This window comes from Mobula birostris, chromosome 14, assembly GCF_030028105.1.
Source record: "Mobula birostris isolate sMobBir1 chromosome 14, sMobBir1.hap1, whole genome shotgun sequence".
Taxonomy (NCBI): Eukaryota; Metazoa; Chordata; class Chondrichthyes; order Myliobatiformes; family Myliobatidae; genus Mobula; species Mobula birostris.
Genome location: NC_092383.1, coordinates 1,149,029 through 1,175,128, shown reverse-complemented (window position 1 = coordinate 1,175,128; position 26,100 = coordinate 1,149,029). Strand labels below are relative to the sequence as shown.

Genomic DNA, 26,100 nt, shown 5'->3' with positions numbered 1-26,100 from the left:
TAACCATCGTCCCTTGACATTCAGTGTCTCACCATCACTGAATCTCCTACTATCAACATCCTGGGGATTACCATTGACAGGAAACTGAACTGGTCTAACCATATAAACACTGTGGCTACCAGAGCAGGGCAAAGGCTAGGAATCCTGTGGCATGTAACTCAGCTCCTGACTCCCCAAAGCCTGTCCACCATCTACAAGGCTCAGGTTAAGAGTGTAATGGAATACTTGCCACTCACCTGGATGAGTGCAGCTCCATCAACACTCAAGAAGCTCATCACCATCCAGTACAAGGCAGCCCACTTGATTGGTACCCCTTCCACAAGCATCCAATCCCTCCACCATCGACAAACAGTTTCAGCAGTGTGTACTATCTATACGATGCCCTGCAACAACACACCAAAGTTCCTAAGGCAGCACCTTCTCGACCCACGATCACTACCATCTAGAAGGACAAGAACAGTAGATACCTGGGAACACCACCACTTGGAAATACCCCTCCAAGTCGCTCACCATCCTGACTTGGAAACCTATCACCATTCCTTCATTGTTGCTGGGTCAAAATCATGGAATTTCCTCCCTAACAGCACCGTGTGTGTACCTACACCTCAGAGACTGCAGTGGTTCAAGAAGGCAGCTCACCATCACCTTCTCAAGCCCAACTAGGGATAGGCAATAAATACTGGTTTAGCTGGCGATGCCCACATCCCATAAATGAATGAATAAATAAAAGGATGTCTTGGAAACTGCGAAAAGGGGATAGCATTGTTATAACAGACAAGCTGGAAAGTGATGTAATTTGGGTACCAATAGGTTCGGTGAGTTTATTATAAATGTCTGTCTGAGTTTGTCACACCACTTGCATTGGCACTAGCTGCACGTGTCTTTTCATTAGCTATGTTGAATGGACCTTGTTCGAAACTTCTTTAATAGCACTCCCCAACTCTTTCTGTTTTATCAACTGTTAATCAGAAGGTAGTGCCTTCTTTGGCTTTTTGACATAAGCTTTTAACTTTTTTATCTAAGGACTTGTATTCTGTAGGATTTGCTTTCTTCTGTCCCTTTTCTTCCGTTAGATTTTTGATTTCATCTGTCATCCATTTATTCTTTGTGCTTTTTTCTTTTTTAAGAATCACTGACTTTGCTGATTCTACCAAGGCATCTTTTAGAGAGTTAAATTTCATTTCTACATGATTGCTATCATCTTCAACAGATTCTGTTTCTTGACTTTGAAATCTATTCCTTCCTTCAATTGTAAATTTTTGTCTTAAGTTTTCTTTAATTGCAAGTAGTCAAGGGATTGTTCAGGTATTTGCTGCTTTAGTTTTTTAAGTTTTACTTTTACATGACATACTACTGGGTTATGGTCACTATTACAGTCTGCACCTGGATATGTTTTGCATTGAGTCACTGAGTTTCTAAATCTTTGGTTTATAGTAATAAAGTCAATTTGATTTCTAGTGTTATCACCTGGACTTTTCCAGGTCCACAAGCGGCTTGGTTGGTTTTTAAAGTAGGTATTCAGAATGACCTGATTATTCATCTTGCACCATCCTACCCATTTCTCACCTCTTTCATTTCTTTCCCCTAGTCCAAATTTTCCTATGGTATTTCCATTAGCGCCTTGTCCTACTTTAGCATTTAGATCTCCCATGACAATAACAATATCTTGAGATTTGCATCCATTCTTTGCTTGTTCAAGCTCTTCACAGGATTTATCTATATCTTCATTTGTTCCATCTGTTGTTGGTGCATATACCTGTATAATTGCTAAATGTCAAAAAGCCAAAGAAGAATGGTTAACCAGGAATGTGAGCAAATAGAAAGAATCCCTATTACTGATCCAGAAAGGTTACACCAACAAATCAAGAATATCACTGGTAAAAAGCTCCTGTGTTCTTCAGGTGGATGTTTGAAAGCAAAAGACAGTACCATTATCATGAAAAAAGATGAGATTATGAACAGATGGACTGAGTATATTCAGGAATTGTTTGAAGACGATCGAGGCGAAAAACCAGAAATTAAGAAAAACATTGAAGGTCCAAGTATTTTAAAATCTGAAGTTTGTAATGCAATAAATAAGATGAAGAAAGGAAAGGCAGCAGGTCCTGATGAATTAGTAATAGAACAAATTATTGCCCTTGAAGATTATGGAATTGAAAAACTTACTGATTTAATCAATGACATTTATGAGACTGGAATAATACCAGAAGAGATGGAAAAAGATCAGTATTTATCACCCTTCCTTAGAAAGCTGGAGCAATGGAATGTGAATTACATAGGACCGCAAGTTTAATGAGTCATATCACCAAGATACTTCTAAGAATTTTGATGACGAGTTAAAAGTAAGATCCAAACTGAAATAGGCAAAGAACAATGTGGTTTTGTGAAAGACGAAGGTACAAGAAACGCGATATTGATGTTAAGGATACTATCAGAACGAGCTATTCAAGTGCAAACAGATTTGTTTATTTTATCGACTACACAAAAGCATTTGATAAAGTGAAGCACAATAAGTTATTTGAAATATTACAGAAAACTCTAGATCTAGATTCGAAAGACCTCCGCCTAATCGGAAATCTGTACTGGGAACAAGCTGCCGCTGTAAGAATAGTTGGAGAAGTGAGTCAGTTTACGAAAATCAAGAGAGGCGTTAGACAAGAGCGTGTTTTCCCTCCTGATTTACTTCATGTGTACAGTGAGACAATATTACAAAAATAAGAGACATCTTGTGAAAACAGCAATAAATTCAGATATGTGGATGACACTGTGTTAATTTCAAGTTTGGAAGAAGAACTACAAAATTTAATTGATATAATTGTTGAAGAAAGTGCAAAAATGAGTCTATCTATCAATTGCAAAAAGACAATGTATGGTGATATCCAAAAAGAAGGAGAATCCTATCTGCAGGCTGAGAATAAATGGGGAAGACATAAAACAAGTACAGAACTTTTGCTACTTAGGAGGCTGGGTGACATCAGATGGCAGGTGTGACATGGACATCAAAAGAGGAATAGGGATGGCAAAAGACACTCCCTTTACGAGAATGAAGAGTATACTGACCAATACTAAACTAGGCATGACAACCCACCTCAGAGTACTGAAATGTTACATTATCCAGTTATGTTATACGGCTCAATGTTGGACGATATCTAGTGACATGAGGAAATGAATTGTAGTAGCAGAAATGTGGTTTTTGAGGAGGATGCAAAGAATATCATGGACGAAAGGAATATCTAATGATGTCATGAACAGAGCAAACACAAAAAGAGAAATAATGTATGAGATCATGAAAAGGCAACATAACTTCATTGGACATGTGATTAGGAAAGAGGAGTTAGAATGCACGGTAATTATGGGAAAGATTGAAGGGAAGAAAGCAAGAGGAAGACAAAGACAAATGATGATGGAGACAGCAGCCAGAGAACTGGAAATGAATACCAATGAATTAATCCACTTGACCTGAAACAGGAGTGTGTGGGCCATGGCAGTCAAAGCTCAAACTGGGCACGGCACCTGATGATGATGATGATGATGATGATGAGTGCCGCCTTTAAGCTTAGGTCAAGCTGTTAATGTAGATTGCTATATTTTTCTCTTTTTCTCATGTGAGATGTTGAGCTGTCAGATTTATTCACATTAACACAGGATATGCATTGTGTATATTGTAATGTGTTTAACTTAGCATTTCTTTGATATACCTTAAATAGTTTTATAAAGCTATGAAAAGTATTGTTTGCTGAAAGCTGTAGGCATTTATTCATATACGTGCCTGCACTCTGCACAAAAAAACGTTTGCACTAATGCATTTTTGGATGACTTCCATTTATTGGAGGCAGACTTGCCTGCAGGTAGCTGACCCTAGACTGCTTTTGCCAGCTCTAATTTTGTGTCAGAATTGGGTCTTCCACAATTCATGATCTTGATTTCAGGTGCATTCCTTTTAATTGCTTTGATACTTAAGAATTGTGATCATAATCGTCAAAGTGTTCTTCCACTCACAATCCTACCACTTGCCCAGCTATATTCCCAAAGTTTAAGTACTTTACTGTCCCTTTCCTAGCAGGACTATCTGCTGCCTCAAAGTCTTCTGAATGCACTTTTAAAATAATCACACTAAATTCCTGGTTGAAATCACCTACGAGTGTAACCTATTACACTTGCACTTGTCTGTGATTTTTATACATGTGCCCTGCTTTTTGTCCTAAGTGTTAGGATCCCTGGGGGTATTCTACAAGCTTACCACCCTTTGGTTTGCTGATCCATTTGGTTAATTATTTGCTCTGTAGGGAAAGACTGCATGCAGTGTAATTCAGCCATACTTGGCATTTTGAATTATATTGGATTTTGCTTTAATTTAAAATGTTATTAAAGCCAGCTTTCAGGTTGGCCAAAGAAACTACCTACAGTTATTGAAGATGACAAGTTTCAACAATCTTCTGTGCACAGTGCATTGTTAAAGGATTATGATGCTTAGAAAGTGGGACTGTTGAGAAGGGGACCACTTCACTGAAGATGTTAGCTCCTCTGCAGCACACATCTGCTTTTGCTATTTATTAATTTCCACAAGTTCTTGTTTCACACTTGTTTTTCTTTATTTTTACTGTTAAATTCTTGCACCCTAAGTATCTTAAATGGAACAATTTAGGTGCCAATAATTAACATGGTTTTTGTAAGTCTGTAAACTACTCCAAACTAGAAAACATGCTAATCAGTTCAGTGTGCTGCCTCCTTTCACCACTAATATATGCTATGATACAAAGTTCACTTTCACAATAATATTGAAAACTTCTGTCTGGAGCTGATTTGATCCTCATTTGCAAGTCCCTATCCGGTTTCAGTGTTTTTTACATTGTATAGATGTGGTGAATGGGCTTGTTCTTTCTCCCTGACACTGGGAAATCTAGAACTAGACGGCATAGTTTAATGAGGTGAAAGATTTAGTAGAAACATGAGGAGAAACCAGATTGGTATCTTTGTGGAATGAACTGCCAGTGCGAGTGGTTGAGGCAGGTACAATAACAAGTTTGCATGACAATTGGACAGTCTCATGAATTAGAAAGATCTAGAATATTATGGGATTAGCTTGGAATGGGCATCTTGGTTGGCATGGACCAGCTGAGCAGAAGGGTTTGTTTCTATCCTGTATAACCGATTAAGTGTTGGATGACGGAAAGGGAATTGAGCCTTCCCTGCAGGCTTAGCTGGCTGTCAGATCTAATCAAGAACACCATCCCTGCTACTCTAGACCTGCACTAGTTTGCCTGTAAAGCAAACAGATCAACCAAGGACATCATTTCCACCGCACTCCACATTGTAGTGAAATACCTGGAGCATACACCAGAATGCTTTTTATCGACTACGGTTGTGCCTTCAACACCATACTCCCCAAGAGGTTGACTGTTGAACTGCACAATCAGGGACTCAATATCATCTGGATTCTGGACTTTCTTGCCTGTTGTACCCAGATAGTCAGATTAGGCAAGTACATATCAACCTCCCTACTTCAAACTCTGGTGCACTGCAAGAATGTGTACTGAGCCCATTACTTCACCCTCTCTTCACCCATGACTGAGCTTCTGCCCATGGCACAAACTTCGTCAAAATCAGTGATTGGATTAATTACAAATCACAATGAGTGGTGGTGCAGAAACTGTGAATGGTGCAATAACTATAACCTTTCACTCAATCAAAAGAAAAACATGGTTATCGATTTCAGGAAATCAAGAAGCTATGAATGAGCTTCACTACATATAAACAGTGAAGCGGTGGAAAGGATATCCAGCTTTAAATTCTTGGGAATGAACATCAGAGAGGAGCTCTCTTGGACCACCAACATCATCTTGATGCTTGGGAAGGCTCAGCAGTGTCTATCAGGACTGCACAGAACATCATTGGGACAAGACTACCAGATATGGATGCAAACACAAGGAAATCTGCAGATGCTTGAAATTCAAGCAACACATAAAAATTGCTGGTGAACGCAGCAGGGCAGGCAGTATCTGTAGGAAGAGGTACAGTCGACGTTTTGGGCCAAGACCCTTCGTCAGGACTAACTGAAAGAAGAGATAGTAAAAGATTTGAAAGTGGGAAGGGGAGAGGGAGATCCGAAATGATGGGAGAAGACAGGAGGGGGAGGGATGGAGCTCAGAGCTGGAAAGCTGATTGGCAAAAGGGATATGAGAGGATCATGGGACAGGAGGCCTAGGGAGAAAGAAAGGGGGGGGAGCCCAGAGGATGGGCAAGGAGTATAGTGAGAGGGACAGAGGGAGAAAAAAGAGAGAGAGAGAGAGGGGAAAAAATTAATAATATAATAATAAATAACAGATGGGATATGAAGGGGAGGTGGCACATTAACGGAAGTTAAAGAAGTCGATGTTCATGCCATCAGGTTGGAGGCTACCCAGACGGAATATAAGGTGTTGTTCCTCCAACCTGAGTGTGGCTTCATCTTTACAGTAGAGGAGGCCGTGGATAGACATGTCAGAATGGGAATGGGACGTGGAATTAAAATGTGTGGCCACTGGGAGATCTTGCTTTCTCTGGCGGACAGAGCGTAGATGTTCAGCAAAGCCGTCTCCCAGTCTGCGTCAGGTCTGCAATCTCGCTGTCCACAGCAATAACAATAAAACTAACAAAACTAGATGTTACTAGTGCTGAAATATTTTTTTAAAAATCAAACCATTTTATCAATTTAAGAAAACTTGAATTTAAAAAAATCACACTTAACATTTAACTAAATGCAATTAATTAAAAAAGAAAGGTTTTTGCTTTTGGCCATTTTTCTCCATTGAACAGAATGGAGAATCTATTGCACCAGGGTACATGAATGCACAGTGTTAGAGGGGTGTTTGCTGGAACTTTTGAGGAACAAACTAGTGAAGGACAGGCAGGTTCAGCATTTTTGTGTACATATACAAGAATCCTGAATCTAATGGTACTTACCTGGGGAAAATAATAATTCTGCATGGAATAATGGGTGTTACACTTGTGGCTTTTGTTCTTTTAGACTTACGCTGCTGCATAAATACTAATTTACTATTGGGCAGTTGCTTGTGTGTTATAAAAGCTGCTGCTGTTGGAGTAGATTTGTTTGTTGCTAACAATTTACTTTTAGAACTTTTTGCATTTTTGGGGCATTACTTCTGTGCAGATTGTATCTGAGCATTTTAAAGATTTGAGTTTATTGAAATTGAAGGCAGGAAGGATTTTTTTTGCGGTCCAAAATCCCTATCAAGTACAAAAGTACTGAATCAGCCATCATTGTAATGCAAATAACTTACAATTTAAAGCATTAGAAAATAGATCCATAATTGGATCTGAAGTATTACAGCGAGGAGCTGACGGCATAGATTGACAGGTTTTGAAAATATGCTGCTATAGACCAGTGTGCGAAGTACAAGAGTTGAGTGTAGAGTGGAGAAAATTATAACATTAAATAGCAGAATTAAGTTCTAAACCAGTTCCAGCCTTGAACAGAAGCCCAGATGGCTTCCCACTACCAATACACTTATTCTAGCGAATGGAATCCATGAACATTTTGAAAGGCAGGGTCCAATCGAGGATTGTCAGCATGCTTTGTATTGGGGGATAAATTCTGTCTCGCTTCTAACTTGATAGAGCTTTTTAAGGACAAAGGATGTTGGTGAAGGCAGGGAAATGGAAATTGCCTATATGAACCAAGTCAGGCAGCACCTAGTTGGGAAGATCTTGCAAATTTAGTCAAAAAGCAAAAGTAAGAATTGTGTAATGTTTGAGGTACCAATATTAGATAGAGCTTTTGAGGAATATAAAGGAAGCAGAAGACAACTAAACAGGTATTCTGAAAGGGACCATAAAATCACTTTGGTGAGGAGAGGAGATTTAAAAGAATCTCATGGCATTTTACACATGCATTAAAACAGAGGACCCCTAGAGAGTGAAGATAGGACCACTCCAGGAGAAAGAGAAATTTATGACTAGATCAAGAGGAAAAAGCTCTAGAGTACAATGATTACATTGCATCAGTATTCACCAAGGAGGACAGTGAGATCAAGGGGATTATGCATATATTCCGGGGCATGTTGATATCAAGAAACATAGAAAATAGGTGCAGGAGTAGGCCATTCAGCCCTTCGAGGCTACACTGCCATTCAGTATGATCATGGCTGATCATCCAACTCAGAACCCTGTACCAGCCTTCCCTCCATACCCCCTGATCCCTTTAGCCACAAGGGCCATATCTAACTCCCTCTTAAATATAGCCAATGAACTGGCCTCAACTGTTTCCTGTGGCAGAGAATTCCACAGATTCACCACTCTCTGTGTGAAGAAGTTTTTCCTAATCTTGGTCCTAAAAGGCTTCCCCTTTATCCTCAAACTGTGACCCCTCGTTCTGGACTTCCCCAACATCGTGAACAATCTTCCTGCATGTAGCCTGTCCAATCCCTTTAGGATTTTATACGTTTCAATAAGATCTCCCCTCAATCTTCTAAATTCTAACGAGTATAAGCCTAGTCAATCCAGTCTTTCCTCATATGAAAGTCCTGCCATCCCAGGAATCAATCTGGTGAACCTTCTTTGTACTCCCTCTATGGCAAGAATGTCTTTCCTCAGATTAGGGGACCAAAACTGCACACAATACTCCAGGTGTGGTCTCACCAAGGCCTTGTACAACTGCAGTAGTACCTCCCTGCTCCTGTACTCGAATCCTCTTGCTATAAATGCCAGCATACCATTCGCCTTTTTCACTGCCTGCTGTACTTGCATGCCCACTTTCAATGACTGGTGTATAATGACACCCAGGTCTCGTTGTACCTCCCCTTTTTCTAATCGGCCACCATTCAGATAATCTGTTTTCCTGTTTTTGCTACCAAAGTGGAGAACCTTACATTTATCCACATTAAATTGCATCTGCCATGAATTTGCCCACTCACCTAACCTATCCAAGTCCCCCTGCAGAAAGGAGTTGTTGGGTCTCTTGAAGAATATTAAGGTAGATACATCCCAGAGCTCAATGAGATTTATCTCTGTTAATAGAGAGAGGCAAGAGAGGATATTGCTAGGACTTTGACAGATCTTTGTAACTTTAGCTGCAGGTGAGGTCTCAGAGGAATGGAGAACAGCCATTTTCTTTCCTTTGTTTAATAAGGAAGGTAGAGACAAACAGGAAGCTATAGATCAGTAATTTTTTTTTTCCATCAGTAGCAAAGGAAATTATTGCAGAAGATACTTGGGGATAGAGTCTGCTTGCGACTAGAAAAGTACTGACTAATTGGGACTGGGCCACATGCATAAGTGATTTGGTGTCATCTGTGGCAGTGTTATGCTTATTGTTATATACAAAGCATAAGTTGCCTTAGCTATTAAGTAGATGGTCTAGGAAGAGCTTATGTCTTTGGCAGTTGTGAAATGTAGAGCCTGTTGCTGGTGGATGGTTGATGTTAGAGAACTGTCCATTTTTCTGATTCACCTTAAGGGCAAATAAAATTACTTCAAGTATATCAGTCAGACCACATTGAAGCACTGTTAGTTCCAATGAAGTATATGCTGTGGATTCTGATTAACTGGGACATGTCAGGACCAGTGCAATATGGCTTATATAAAAGACAAACTACCATATAACTAGTAACATGTTATGTATTTAAATGAAATGCAGAATGATTTAGAACACTACCAATACTACTACAGTGCTATAAAACTATTAGTTCCTAATGGAGGAATTCATCTGTGTTCTTTTTGATTGACTGCAAATGAACAAAATCAGTGCAGACATCTAGTGTAGATAATGGACTGCCTTCGTACAATGCTGTCAAGGATCGCATCCTCCAAATCTTCATTTTCTTTGTAACATTCAAGATGATGTTGATACCTTCAAATTCTTTGTAGTTTCTAACTTGAAGTCCTGAAGTTGATCCATTTTTGTTTCTGGCATCTCTAAGCCTGATGACAGTGAGCAAATCAGTTCTGGATTCTCTTGCTGCTTGTTTCTCACCAATTTTCAGTACCAAAAATCACTGCTATTTGAACACAAGACCACACAACTGACACAATTTTAAAAACTGTTTGCTCTAAGCATGGTCTAGTGTCTAACAGCCACATCTGACACTAGTTAGAAACTGATCAGCAACTGTCTCCTGCCTTAGTTAAGCACAGTGTCGCAAATCAAGTAAGGGAATTCCAGTAATTTTCTCAATTAGTTTTTACTCTTTTAAGAGTTGTCCCTGATAAGCAACTGTCCTGATTAACCGGAATCCACTATACTTGGAGTCATAGAAAAGTACAGCACAGGAACTTTGTTCCATCTATACTGTGTCAAACCATTTAAGCTGTCTGCTCCAGTTGACTTGCACTAGGATCACAGCCCACCATACCTGTACCATCCATGTACCTATCCGAATTTTCTTAAATGTTGAAATCAAGCTTGCATGTACCACTTGTGCTGGCAGCTGGTTCCATGCTCTCTCAATCCTCTGAGTGAAGAAGTTCCCTTTATTTTCCCCTTAAACATTTCACCTTCACCCTCAACCCATGACCTCTAATTCTGGTCCCACCCAACTTCAGAAGAAGCTGCTTGCATTTACCCTATCTATACCTCTTAGTACTGTTGTGGATTGTACATATCTTGCATTACATTAGATTGGTTTCGTACCTTTGTACTTTTTGATGAAATACCCACTTTTGTTACCACTGAATTGATCGTTTCCAGAATGAGCATTTTGCTTGCGTTTCCTGCCCATTCCTCATTGTGCATGAGAAGTGGAGAGAGGGTAGCTTTGAAGAATTCAAAGTAATTATTAATCCCAAATAATAAGGGCCTTTACAGTATTAATTCTTGTACTAAAGTATTTGTTTTTAAAGTGTATTTCCTGGGAATTCTAAACTAGAACCACGGAAAATCATTTTATTCCTGTACTAGACGAGGTATTGCAGTCCGAGTTTGCTTTTCTCGTAAGTTTGTGTGGGTCAAGTTACTTTTTAAACTTCTAAACTGAAGCCTGTAAGTTCTCTGATTTTACTGGTGTGTCTGTTTATTTGTCATTTCTTCCTCTTTCAAATAATGTTTACTGGTCTTTCAAAGCTCTTTCCCCACACAATTGACTGAAGTTGTAGTTGGTCCTTTATAATAACCAAAAGAAAGCAGAATTTGGTGAGAGAAGTAGCCCCTAGAAGGTATAATAACAGAGTCACAGTGAAGGGAAGTAATTTTTAATTTAATTCCACCAATTTAATGTTAATTGGTGGAATTGTGTACTGGGTTGGTGAGGAATGAACAAGGTTGTACAAGTTCATCCTGCTGCTCTTAATGTCCAAATCAACAGGGTCCTCACTCTTTAATTATGTTAAAGAATTGGAATTGATTTATTATAATCACACACACAGAGTAACAGTGGAAAAACTGCTTTGCATGCCTTTCATACAGATCATTTCATTACACAGTGCTTCGAGGTAGTACAAAGTCAAACAATGATAAAACTCCTACAGAGAAAGTGCGGTATAGTCAGACAATATGATAAGTTCGTAATGAAGTAGATTGTATCATACTTGGCAACTGTTCAGTGGCCCCATAAATGGTTTAGAAGCTTTATGTAAAAAGTATTTTATCTATTTGTCATTAATGTTATATAGTTAGAAGTTGATCTGTCCAAAGAATATTTTGTACAAATTTGAAATGGTCTTTGGTTTAGTTTTGCTGTATTGTGTACTAACCAGTTGTAACCAGCAGAGGAAGGGGGGCCCTTTGCTGGTTATACACAGCACACAGATTGGCCATACGTCCACGTATATTCTCAGCATTATGTACTTGTGTTACCTGCAATCTGCCTATTGCCTTGACAATTTTGTCCATGGAAATCCTGTGGTTTTGACTTCCTAAATGTCTGTTCGCCAATAAAAAAGAAAAAGCTGCAGATTTCAGAAATATGAAATAAAAGCCATAAAACATAGGAGTAGAATTAGGCCATTTATCCCATCAAGTCTGCTCCGCCAATCAACTGTGGTTGATCCTTTTCTCCCCCCCCCCCCACCTTCCCTCCTCCCCCCCCCACCCCACTCCCCGGCCTTCAGCCTGTTACCTTCGATGCCGTGTCCAATCAAGAACCTATCAAGCTCTGCCTTAAATACACTCAATGACCTGGCCTCCACAGCTGCCTATAAACAAATATTGCAAATTCACCACCCTATGGCTAAAGAAATTTCTCTGCACCTGTTTTAAATGGATGCCCCACTATCCTGAGGCTGTGCCCTCTTGTCTTAGACTCTCCCACCATGGGAACATCCCATTACCACCCTGGAGGTCCTGCTTTGCTTTCTGCCTAGCTTTCTAAATTCTCTTTTCAGGACCTGTTTGCTACCAATATGTACCAAGACTATTGACTGTACCATTCCTTCTGAAAGTCACCCAGCTACCCGCCTCCTGCAACTTGGGGTGGGTATTTTCTTGTAACTCAGATCAGTGGTCTCCCCACTCTTCCGTACAAGCCGAAGGTCATCCAGCTGCTGGATTCTTGCCCATTCTCCTCATCTAAGTCCTTCTGAAGCTTTCCTGTTTCCTCAACATTATCTGCCGTCCAGCAACCTTCATATCTGCAAACTTGGCAACAAAACCATCTATTCCATCATCTAAATCATTGATATACGGCACAAAAAGAAGTGACCCAACATAGACCCTTGTGGAGTGATGTTAAAGAGTGGAATGACATTTACAATTTTCCTTCCCTCTGGTACCATGCCAGAGCACAGTGACTTTTTGGGAGATCATTATTAATACCTCTACCTCTTTCAGAACTCTAGGCTGCAGTTCATTTTGTCTGAGTGACTTGTGTACCCTTAGGTCTTTTGGCTTTTTGAGCACCTTCTCTGCTGTAATAGCAACTGCAATCACTTCTTTCCTTTACACCCTTCAATCTCTGGCACACTGCTAGTGACTTCCACAGTGAAGACTGATGTAAAATACTTTTAGTTCATTTGCGATTAGTTCTCATGCCTGACTTTCTAGTGGTCCTATATCCACTCTCATCTCTCAATTTTTACATTCTTGAGAAAGCTTTTATTATCCACTTTGATATTATTTGCTAGCTTGCTTTCATATTTCATCTTTTCCCTCGTAATGATTCCTTTCGTTGCTCTCTGTAGGTCTTTAAGGGCTTCCCAATCCTCTATCTTTCTGCTAATTTTTCCTTTGTATGCCCTGTCTTTTATTTTTACATTAGCTTTGACTCCCCTTGTTAGCTATGGGTGTACCATTTTGTCATTTGAGTATTTCTTTGTTTTGGGAATAAGTCTATCCTGTATCTTCCTTATTTTTCCCAGAAACTCACACCATTGCTGCTCTGCTGTCATCCCTGCCAGCATCTCCTTCCAATTTACTTTGGCCAACTCTTCTTTCATACCACTAATTTCCTTTACTCCACTGAAATACTGCTACTTCAGACTTATTATCAGATTTCAAGTTGAACTCAATCATATTGTGATCACTGGCTCCTAAGGGTTCTTTTCCTTTAAGCTCCCTAATCCCCTCCAGTGCATTGCATAACACGCAATCCAGTATAGCTGATCTCCTGCTAGGCTGAACTACAAGCTGCTCGTAAAAAGCCAAAGTAGGCATTCAACAAACTCACTGTCTTGAGATCCATTACCAACCTGATTTTCCCAATTGACCTGCATGGTAAAATCTCCCATGCTTGTCATAATGTTGCCCTTTTGACTCGCCTTTTCTATTTCCTGGTGTAATCTGTAGTACACATCCCAGCTACAGTTTGGAGGCCTGTATATAACTGCCATTAGGGTCCTTTTACTCTTGTACTTCCTTACACAACACAAGAATTCAACATCTTCCGATCCTATGTCACATCTTTCTAATGATTTGATGATATTCTTTACCAGCAGAGCCATGTCACCCCCTCTGCCTACCTTCCTGTCCCTCCGATACAATGTGCAACCTTGGACATTCAGCTCCCAACTACAACCATTCTTCAGCCACGATTCAGTGGTGGCCACAACATCAAACCTGACAATCTGTAAAACTGCAACAAGATCATCCACCTGATTTCTTGTACTCTGTGCATTGAGATATAACACTTTGAGTAATGTATTTGCTACTTTTTTTTGATTCTGTATCCCTAATGCACGGATACTTGCCCTGCTGGCTGCAATTTTGTCCTGTCGTCTGCCTGCCCTTCCTGACAGTCTGACTGCATACTATCTTTGCTTTTTTACCATCAGTCCTATCCCAAGTCCCTTCACTCCAGTTCCCACCCCCTGCTAAATTAGCTTAAACACTCTCCAGCAGCTCTAACCTGCAAGAATATTGGTCCCCCTCGGGTTCAGGTGCAACACATCTCTTTTGTACAGGTCATACCTCCCCCAGAAGAGATCCCAATGATCCAAGAACCTGAATCCCTGCCCTCTGCACCAGCTTCTCAGTCATGCGTTTACCTGCCAAATCATCCTGTTTCTACCCTGACTAGCATGTGACACAGGTAGCAATCTAGAAATGACTAACCGAGAGGACATGTTTCTCAGCTTTCTGGCTAGCTTTCTATATTCTCTCTTCAGTACCCCAAACTGTGTGTTTATTATTGAAGGGAATGGCAACAGGGTTGCTCTGTGCTAACTGCCTATCCACTGTACCATTCCTTCTCTTGACAAGTCACCCAGCTACCTGCCTCCTGCAACTTCGGGGTGACTATTTCCTTGTAACTCAGATTTATGATCTTCTCACTCTCCCATACAAGCCAAAGGTCATCCAGTTGCTGTTCCAGATTCCAACACGATCCTCAAGGAGCTGCAGCTGGAAGCACTGCACACACATGCAGTTCCCTGGGAGAGACTCGTTCTCCCAGGACTCCAACATCCGGTATGAAGAATGCACAGCGGCCAGTTAAACTATACTAAGTACCCTTGCCACAGTAAGAAAAGTGGAAACTTAACAGAAACTTACCCGGACAGCTTACCCAGAGCTAGCACCTCTTTCGAGCCAAAGCCTCCTTTGAACAAAAGTGTGACACTCCCACTCTTACCACTGGCCCACTCCCAACAATGGTCGCTTTGCTTGTTCTTTCTGTACTTTTATTTGCTCCTCTCTGGGGTGCTGTTGCCACTGTTTGTGCTGCCAGAATGACACCAAACACTGCAAAGTTCTCTTTTGTAAACGATCGTCATCGACCTGCGAGAAATCTCCTCTCTGTGCTGTTTGGGACGCAGGAGTGACACCCAACACCCGCAAAGCTCTCCTTTTAAATGTGCACTGTCAACCTGTGAGAAATCACCTCGCTGGGCTGCTGCTGATTGGAACACCAGAATCGCATCTCTGAATGTTTAGAATTGAAAATACTTGAGATGATAGACACAAAATCAATAAAACTTACTCATTACATTTTTTCATGCTTGGAACATAGTCCAAAATTTTCAGTGTAGGTTAAGCCAAGCATGTTTAAAATTTTACTAATTTTGTCTTTGTCCTTGTGCGAAACTTGATATAATTGGTCAATAGTTCAACATGGTTTTTTTAAGAACAGATCCCAAGAGGGAATAGACATTGATTTCTGTTCAGATTGGGATGAATGGGAGGAAAATTGAAACGTGTTGCTCTGAATTTCCCCTGAGCTCAGTACCAGAAGAATTAGTCAGTTCACTTTGCACAGGTTTATTGAGATTAGATCCAAGAGATAACAGTATTGTTTGCCTTCTGCAGAGGATCAATGAAGAATAGGTGCAGTTTTTGAAAATGGCTTGGTAAGGTTAGTGGTTATAGTTGTGGAGTTCGTAGTTTGGTGGTAGTCTATATGAGTATGTTGGTGAAATGACAGCTGGATTTTAATGCAGGTAGATGTGCAATGTTGCATTTTGGGAGGCTTACGGATGCGCTACTGCTGGAAGATGAGTTTAATATGATAGGTTCCCTTGGTTCAGAGTAGACCTGATAGGCTAGATGGCCTGTTTCAATTTTGTAATACTCCTTTACAGACACAATGAAGGGTTTGTAAGGAGAGTAAATAAATGGAAGAGGCATATGTTGTCTTCACTGAAAGAGACAATAGAGATAGTGGACACATTATTATTCACCAAGATATAATTGGGTTAGGGTTATTACTCTCTGAATGGAGAGATTAAATGCAGTCAGCCTTTATTTTCTAGTGTTCAGAACAAAGAGATAATCTCACTGAAACATACTTTTTAAAAAAAACAATTTAAGTAGCTTCACAGAAAGGTCATTTCCTCAGGCTGTAGAGTTTAGAACCAAAGATCACATTCTCCAAATAAGTAGATAATTTATGACTGAAATGGGGATAAAATTCTTCACACTTAAGAATCTTCAGAATCCTTTTATAGAGGTCTGTGACACTTAGTCATTGAGTTGTTCAAAATGACTTCTGGGTATTATGGAGATGTGGGCGTAGCGGAGGGAAATGGCGTGGAACAGCCATGATCTTAATGGTGTAACAGGCTCGAGGCAAGTTGTGAATAATGGTCCTCAAATACAAGGTTTTTGTTTGGATCATTTCATGCACAGAACTGAACATTGTCCACCCAAATTCCCAGTATTTTTGCAGACTCTTTGGAAAACTACCGATCATTGCTTTTTGCTGGTGAAAGATGGCAGTTGCATTTGGATTTTTTTTGGATAAATACCTTGCAGGTCAATTTTCCAGAGAATGAAAAAGGTGAGCAAGCTGAAATAAACAGGAAACTCATGTTAAGAGAATTTGAAGGTAGTTGAGTTACCTTTGTTGTTTTGAGAGTTATTTTTCTAGGATTATTTACCGTGTTTCTGTAAATTCATGATTGAGATGAATTGTGATGCAGTGGTTGCACACAACTAGCCTAATGCAAAAACTTGTGAAATTATTTACTTTCTGAAGTATTTAACCTGATTTGTTTTATTTTATAGTCCCAAAAATCCTGGATAGAGAATACTTTTACCAAGAGAGAATGTGTTTATATAATTCCAAGCTCAAAAGACCCACACAGGTAAAGAAATATCAATTTAATTATGATTTAGTTCTGAATGCACTTTTATTGTTTTGTTTTCTAATATAAATATTATTTATGGTACAGCTGTCAAAACTGAATCATTTGGTGTTAATTTGTGAAGATTAAAGTGCCTTGGTTAATTTTAAATATAGTTACTAAATTGCACTGGTTTTCAGTTTTGTGGAGTTACAGTGCTTTGTGATTCTTCACTATATCCATTGTCGGAAATCTTTTCAGAGCCTCATCCTTCAAACAAAGGAATTTTATTTGGTCAGTACAACATTGTGGGCCAAAGGGCCTGTAACGTGCTGTAGATGTCTATGTTTATTGTACAGCACAGAAACAGGCCCAACGGTGCACCATATCCCATCGCATATCGAGAAGCCCTTTACATTTTAAGGTGTATCAAGTGCTCATCAAAATACCACTTAAATGTGTGAGAGTACCTGTTTTCATGGCTCCTCAGCTAGTCAGTTCTAGATTTCAACCAGCTTTTGAGTGGGAAAAAGTGCTGACTGTCCTTAACTAACCTATGCCTCTCCCAAGTACAGGTTAATCTTATCTGTCAGATTGTTTTTCCTCAATAATTTCCTTATCCCTGATTTTAGGCTCATAGTGCTGTAATTGCTTGCCTGAGCCGTGTTGCCCCTCTTAAATCAAGTACCCATCTTCTGTGGCCAGAAGTTTTGAAAACTTTTGAACTCCCAGCAAACTCCTCTGTTGACCCTCAATGCACCTTTCTCCACCTTTAAAATTCTGATGAAACGGTGCAATAAAGAATCATAAGGCATCCTGTACTTTGTCCATTTCAAGGTAAATTGTTGTGAAATTCCAGCCCCTTACCCCCTTCAAACCAGTAATTCTCCCAAGTATAAAATCCTTCTCCTAGTGAATGCAGGGGAGAACTGTTCAATTGAGACCTTGTCTACATCCTTTAGCTTCATGCAGATTGCAATTTGTTCCCCTTTTGAATCCTCCTCTATTCCTTGTTGCCTCCTCACTTCAATATTTTGTAAAGTGCTTTGGAATTTTTCCTTGTTCTTGCCTGCTAGTATGCATATTCTAAACTCCAAATGGGCCTTGCCGGATTTCAGTTCTCTATTCCCACAGTAGGCAACCCTTTCCTTTATCCAGAGAAGATTCCTGAGACAGCAGATCTGGAACCTGGGGAATAAACAATCTGCTGGAGGAACTCAGCAGGTCAGGCAGCATCTGTGGGAGGAAAGGAGTTATTGAATCTTTGGGCTGAAACTCTGCATCAGGAATGCTATTGACCTGAAGTGTTTCTCTACCAGTGCTGACAGACCCAAGTATTTCCATTTTTTCCCCAAAAGAAAGCAAAGGTTTCTTCTCTTCCCACAATTTAACTCTCGAACCTTCAGAGGCAAATTAACTTCTTCCCAGAACTACTTTGCTCTGGGTGTGGTCCAACAAAGGCTGTGCATTACTATAATCGACCTTTATACCCCTTTGCATTCTAGCCCTGTAGGTATAAACATTTCATTAATTGTGTTCTTCATCTCTCCATAAAAATTTAGTGGTTTATGTGCAGTATGCAAATGCTCAATATTCCTGTTGCTTCTAGCTTTTTACAATTGAAAAAGTACTGTTTAATATGGATAAAGTAAAAGAGAAAAGTGTGGATAAAGAAAAAGCAAGAGATGTAAAAGAGAAAAGTAAGAGAGGAATAAAGAAAAGTCAAGTGCAAATGAGAAAAGGATTACAACATTTTAAAAGCACAATGAGTGTGAGGGCACTTTATTTAATACCTGTAGTATTCAAAATAAGGTCAGTGAACTTGTGGCACAAATCAGTACATAGGGGTATGATTTAGTGGCCATTACAGAAATGTGGTTGCAGGATGGAGAGAACTGTGTGTGAATTAAGTACCTAAAGATGTCAGGTAATGCAGAAGGATATGCAGGAAGATGAGGGAGGTGGGGTGGCACTCTTAATTAAGGATGAGATCAGGGCTATAGTGAGAGACCATATAAGATCTGAGGAGTGGAATGTTGAATCCATCTGGGTAGAGATTAGGAATAGTAAAGGGGAAAAAAATCACTGTTGGGAGTTGTCTGAGCCTCCGAATGATAACATTCCAGTGACATAGGCAATAAGTAGAGAAATATCTGAGGCATGTAAGAATGAAACAGCAGTTACCATGGGGGGCTTTAACTTGCAAGTCTTCCTGCTCTGGTCTCTCCTAGGCTATGTATAATTGCAGTAAAGCTTTACTCCTGTCTTACTTTTGGGTTTCATTTTTGCATTCTATTACTTGATAGTACTCATCTATTGGCTTTAAAATATTGATGTATCTGAAAAATCTATTCTTAATGGAAAGATTCCAAACGATGGAGCGATTATTTTGGTTGCGTTAACTGAGATCAGATGTGTCAGTGCTGCTAATTTATTGCTATTGTCAAACACCCTCATTATTTGTTTAATGCAACTGCAAAATATTTCACTATATTACTTCTGATTTCAGATGTCTTCCAGGATGTCAGATATGTCAGCAGTTGGTCAGGTAATTTTTATTTTAATGGCACGTTTTGAAAACTTTAAAATAGTGGGGCTCTGCTGTGGATCTGCACAGCAGGCAGGCCACTCTCCTAATTTGAGTACAGTTATTGATTTTAATCTTCGGTAACAGTTAATGTGATTTGTATTTGATTAATTAATCTAGGTAAATCATCTACCCTATTGCTTGCAGGCATTAAAAGACCCTTACTGTCCTGTTTGCCTGTACCAGCTCTCCTGTTTGGTCCAGCCAAATTTACATAAATTCCTCCATTTCTTGGAGTAGATCATTGTTTCATTACTTCTTTGATTGACCATTGATATATTTCACTTGCTTTTGGGTGTGGGGGGTTGGGGTGGTGCAGGAGGGAGGGTTGTGTCATGGTAGCAGTTACGTACCTCAGAAATGCCACAAAGACCAGCATGCTGAATTGAGAATAAGATTTGGAACCTTTGTTCCTGAGTGTATCTGTCATCACATTTAAGCAAAACATTCAGGCTTTTTTTAGTAGATAACATGAATTGTTATTTTCATTTGAGCATATCAGCTTCTAAATGCAGTGCTGAGAATTGTACTTAAACCAAATTATATTGATTAATGATGATTAATTACAACAGCTATTCTTAGGAAATGTGAAGTCCTGAGTTTTTCACACTTCTGTCTCATTGTTTTTCTTGACGTTAAAGTCACTATTTTTCCTGCAGAAACCTTTACATCCATTACATATTGAGTGTTTACAACCCATCAGTTTCTTAGTTTGTACATTTTGGCAAAGTGGTTACCCTACTTGCTGTCTGCATGTAATTTGAGCAGTGTTAAACAGCTAGGTGTCCTTTATTTTCACGCTGCTCTATTTGACATTTATAAAGGTCAACTGCATGCTTAAATTTGTATTTAATTCTGTGCTTGGTAAATTGACCACTCCATCTTATTAAAATTGCAATTAAACAGCATGACCTTGCATTAAGACAAGCCATTAGTACTTTACGACTTGAAGAGTGCAGGCTCAATAACCAACTTAGCACAGTTTAACAAAGAAAGGGTGATAAAGTTGTATTTGGCATGTGGATGCTGCTTGAATTTCTGGCAGTCAACCACACTGAGTCTGTGGGAACAGTCACTTCACATGAACAGTACTAGAAAACTCTTTACTGTTGATTTGAAAGGCACCCATTTATCTGGTGCCCTTCATGATCTGTGGAGAAGGACGTAGGTATGAGTTAATTGGTGAAAGGATTGGAGAAGTTGAATAAACTTTATTTGATTTAACAAATATTATAAGGATTAAACCTGGTTTGAATGGGTGGTAGAGAAGAATTCTAATTGTGCTGTCCTGGCTGATTTTGAAGAATGCTGACCTTTCATTGGCATCAGTAGAAGAGGTCAGGAGGTAGCTTTAGTGCTGAAAATAATCTGATTCCATGACGTTACGAGAAGTGCTTTAAAGCCAGTGAGGCGTTTCTTTTGAGTTCACATTTACCTTGGCACTCTTCCACACAATTTTATCAATGAAGCATATTCCCTTTTGTAAAAGTATAAACTCTGTTTTGAGCATTTATGCTAATCCATTTGGAGTATAGAATAGTACAGGCCCTTTGGACCACTATGCTGTACCAAAAACTATAAATCTCCACTATCAATCTAAGACTTCCTCCCTACACAGACCATAACCCTCCATTTCTCTTACATCCATGTGCCTAAGAGTTTTAAGTATTCCTATTTTGTCAAACTCTGCCCCCATCCTCAGCATTGCACTCACCTCTCTGTGTAAAATAAAAATGAAACAAAACTGTCTCTGGTATCTCCTCTAAATTTATCCTCTTTCTCCCCCCCCCCCCCCCCAACTGATCTCATGTCTCCTGACTCCCTAGATGGGCATACCTTGTGGAACACCTTACTAAAATCTATGCTCACCTCGCCCAGCCACCGCTCTACATCATCAATGTTTTGTCACAGTCTCAAAGCACACTCTTCACCTGCCCCTCACAAGGCCATGCTGACTATTTCTAGTAAGACTGTTTTTCCAAATGATTATAAATCTGGCCCCTAAGTATTCTCTCCAATAATTAATTTGCCTATCATTGTCATAAGGCTATAATTCCAGGGTTATCCTTGTTGCCTTTCTTGAACAATCCGTTAATGGTTCCTGTGGCCAGTGAGGATGCAAAGATCATCATCAGTTTCCTGTAGTAATCTGGCCCTGGAGCTTATCAGTGCTAATACTTTCAGAAGCCCCAATGTTACCTCTTAACTCCACATGCTCCAGCACATCAGCCTGTTTTACACTGACTGTACATTCTTAGTCCTGCTCCTTGGTGAAGCAAAGTATTCATTAAGGGCCTCCCCTACCTTCTCTGATTCTAGGCATGTGTTTCCTCTTTGTTCCCTGAATGGTCCTATCCACGTTTTAGTCATCCTCCTGTTTTCATGTGCATGTAGAATGCATTGGGTTTTTCTTTAATCCTACTCATTGAGGCCTTCTCATGCCCCCGCCTAACACTCTGAAGTCCCTTCTTAAGCTCCTTCATGACTATATATTTATAATTAAGAACCCTGCCTTATTTTTGTGTCCTAAACTTTAGGTTCTTTGGGATCTCTTTTGGGGGAGGTATGACCTGTACAAAAGAGACTAGTTGCTCTTGAACCCGAGGGAGACCAATATTCTCATGGCCAGTTTGTTAGAGCTGTTGGGAGCAATTTAAACTAATTTGGCAGGGGGCTGGGAACCAGAGTGAAGGGATTCAGGATAGAATGGTAAAAATGAAAACATAGCATGCAGTCAGATTTCAGGAAGGGCAGGCAGATAATGGAACAGAATCGCAACCAGCAGGATGAGTATCAGTGCATTAGGGATGCAAAATCAAAAAGGGTAGCAAATACAGCACTCGTTGTTATATCTCAATGCATGGATTATAAGAAACAGTTGCACTATTATAGACTGTCAGGTATGATGTTGCGGCCATCACTGAATTGTGACTAAAGGATGGTTGTAGATGGGAGCTGAATGTCCAAGGTTACAGATTGTATTGGAGGGATAGGAAGATGAGCAGAGGAGTTGGCTTGGCTCTGCTGGTAAAGAATGGAATCAAATCAGTAGAGAGATGTGACATAGAATCAGAAGATTTTGAATCCTTGTGGGTTGAGTTAAGAAACTGCAAGGGTAAAAGGACCCTGATGGCAGTTGTATACCTCCAGATTATAACAGGAAATGGAAAAGATGAGTCAAAAGGGCAATGTTATGATCGTCATGGGAGATTTTAACATGCGGGTTGATTGGGGAAAATCAGGTTGGTAATGGATCTCAGGAGAGTGAATTCGTTGAATGCCTAAGAGATAGCTTTTTAGAGCAGTTTTGTCATTGAGCCTACTAGGGGATCAGCTATACTGGTCAGCTAATGCATGCGCATTATGTAATGAACCAGAGGCGATTAGGGAGCTTGAGGGAAAAGAACCTATAGGAGCCAGTGATCCAATATGATAGAATTCAACTTGGAATTTGATAGTGAGAAAGTAAAGTCTAACGTAGCAATACTTCAGTGGAGTAAAGGAAATTACAGTGGTATGGGAGAGGAGTTGGCAAAAGTTGGAAGGAGCTGCTGGCAGGGATGACAGCAAAGCAGCAATGGCATGAGTTTCTGGGGAAAATAAGGAAGGTGCAGGGCAAGTGTATTCCAAAAATGAAGAAATACTCAAATAGCAAAATAGTACAACCATGGCTGACAAGAGAAGTTAAAGCTAATGTAAAAGCAAAAAAGAGGGCATGTGACAAACCAAAAAGTAGTTGGAGATAGAGGACTGGGAGGTTTTTAAAAACCTGCAGAGACCAAGTAAAAGAATAATAAGAAGGGGAAAAGATGAAATATGAAAGCAAGCTAGGAAACAATATCAGTGGATGGTAAAAGCTTTTTTCAAGTATGTGAAAACAAATAAGAGATGAGTGGATATAGGACCACTAGAAAGTGAGATTAGAGAAATAATAACAGGAGACCTAGAGATGGTAGATGAACTCAATGAGTATTTTGCATCAGTATTCACTATGGTAGACACCAGTGATGTGCCGGATGTTGTAGTATGTGAAGGAAGAGAAGTGATTGCTGTTGCTTTTACAAAGGAGAAGGTGCTCAAAAAAGCTGAAAGACTTAAAGGTACATAAGTCACTAGGACCAGATGAACTGCACCCTACGGTTCTGGAAGAGGTAGCATTAGAAATTGGGGAGGCATATTAACAGTGACTTTTCAAAAATCCTTGGGCTCTGGCATGGTGCCAGAAGACTAGAAAATTGCAAATGTCACTTCACACTCTAAGAAAGGAGGAAAGCAGCAGAAAACAAACTACAGACCAGTTAGTCTGCCCTCAGTGGTTGGGAAGATGTTGGAGTCAATTGTTAAGGATAAGGTGATGGAGTACTTAGTGGCATAGGACAAGATGGTAGTACAAAGTCAGCATGGTTTCTTTGAGGGAAAATCTTGCCTGACAAACCTGTTGGAATTTTTTGAGGTAATTGAGGATAGATAAAGGGGATGCGATGGATGTTGTATATTTGGACTTTCGAAAGGTCTTTGACAAGGTGCCACACATGAGGCTGCATACCAAGTTAAGAGCCAATGGCATTCCAGGAAAGTTACTGACATGGTTAGAGCATTGGCTGATTGGTAGGAGGCAGCGAGTGGAAATAAAAGGATCCTTTTCTGGTTGGTTGCCAGTGACTAGTGGTGTTCTGCAGGGATCGGTGTTGGACAGTTTTTATGCTGTATATAAATGATTTAGATGATGAAATAGATGGCTTTGTTGCCATTTTTGCAGATGATACGAATATTGATTGAGGGGCAGGTACTGTTGAGGAAACAGGTAGGATGCAGAAGGACTTGGACAGATTAGGAGAATGGGCAAGAGAGTGACGAAGGAAATAGTGTTGGAAAATGCATTGTCATGCACTTTGTCAGTAGAAATAAATGTGCGGACTATTTTCTAAACATGGAGAAAATCCAGGAATCTGAGATGCAAAGGGACTTGGGAGTCCTTGTGCGAACATCCTAAAGGTTAACTTGCAGGTAGAGTTGGTAGTGAGGAAGGCAAATGCAATGTTAGCATTCATTTCAAGATGTACAGGAACAGGGATGTGATGCTGAATGTTTATAAGGCGTGGGTGAGGCCTCACCTTGAGTACTGTGAACAGTTTTGGATTCCTCATCTAAGAAAAGATGTGCTGGCATTTGAGAGGGGTCAGAGGAGGTTCACAAGGATGGTTCCAGAATGAAAGGGTTATCATACGAGGAATGTTTGATGGCTCTGTGTCTGTACTTGCTGGAATTTAAAAGGATGAGGGGGATCTCATTGAAACCTTTCGAATGTTGAAAGGCCAAGACAGAGTAGATGTGGAAAGGATGTTTTCTATGGTGGGGGAGTCTAGGACAAGAGGGCACTGTCTCAGGATAGAGGAGTGTTTATTTAAAACAGATGCAGTGAAATATCTTCAGCCAGATGGTGGCGAATATGTGGAATTTGTTACCAGATGCAGCTGTGGAGGCCAGGCCACTGGTTGTATTTAAGGCAGAGATTGATAGGTTCTTGATTGGACATGGCAGCAGAGGTTACTGGGAGAAGGCCATGGAATGGGATTGAGGAGGGAAAAGGGGATCAGCCATGACTGAATTGCAGAGCAGGCTAAATGGACTCATTCTGCTCCTGTGTTTTGTGGTCTAAACCTTAAGTATGCCGCCTCCTTCCTCTTGATGAGATGTTCCACCTCTCTTGCCAACCATGGTTCCTTTATCTTACCATCCTTTCCCTGTCTCAGTGGGACAGACCTATCCTGAACCCTGTGCACTGTAAGTGGTCCTGAAACAACCTCCACATTTCCATTGTGCTTTTTCCTGCATGCATGTATTTGCAATTTATGTTCCCAAGTTCCTGCCTAATAGCATAATAATTCATCTCCTCTAATTAAATACTTTCCCATATTGTCTGATCCTGTCCTTTACCATAGCTATGCTAAAGGTCAACAAGTTGTTGTAATTGTCTCTGAAATACTAACCCACTGAGAGATCTGTTGCCTTTCTAGGTTCATTGCCTGGTACCAGATCCAGTATGGCCTCTCCTCCAGTTAGCCTGGCCACATACTGTGTCAGGAGTCCTTCCTGGACACACCTAATAAACTCTGCCCTATCTAAACATTTTGTGTTAAGGAGATACCAGCCAATATTATCTATAGGAGTTGGGATGTAATGTTGAAATTGTACAAGGCATTGGTAAGGCCAAATTTGGAGTATTGTGTACAGTTCTGGTCACCGAATTATAGGAAAGATGTCAATAAAATTGAGGGAGTACAGAGGACGTTTACTAAAATGTTGCTTGGGTTTTATCTCCTAAGTTACAGAGAAAGGTTGAACAAGTTAGGTCTTTATTCTTTGGAGCATAGAAGGTTGAGGGGGGACTTGATAGAGGTGTTTAAAATTATGAGGGGGATTAATAGAATTGATGTGGATAGGCTTTTTCCATTGAGAGTGGGGGAGGTTCAAACAAGAGGACATGAGTTGAGAGTTAAAGGGCAAAAGTTTAGGGGTAGCATGAGCAGGAACTTCTTTACTCAGAGAGTGGTGGCTGTGTGGAACGAGTTTCCAGCAGAAGTGGT

General features: G+C 40.1%; 1 protein-coding gene across 5 annotated transcripts in view; it reads left to right on the top strand.

Moving 5' to 3' along the window:
• The window catches only part of trpm7 (transient receptor potential cation channel, subfamily M, member 7), a 148,339-nt gene that overhangs the window by 39,136 nt on the left and 83,103 nt on the right, over positions 1-26,100 (top strand). For all 5 annotated transcript variants that reach the window (XM_072277915.1, XM_072277918.1, XM_072277916.1 and 2 more), the window contains 2 exons: positions 16,868-16,947; positions 19,436-19,474. In XM_072277915.1, the coding sequence (XP_072134016.1) occupies positions 16,868-16,947; positions 19,436-19,474 (119 nt within the window). The remainder of the gene's footprint in view (positions 1-16,867; positions 16,948-19,435; positions 19,475-26,100) is intronic.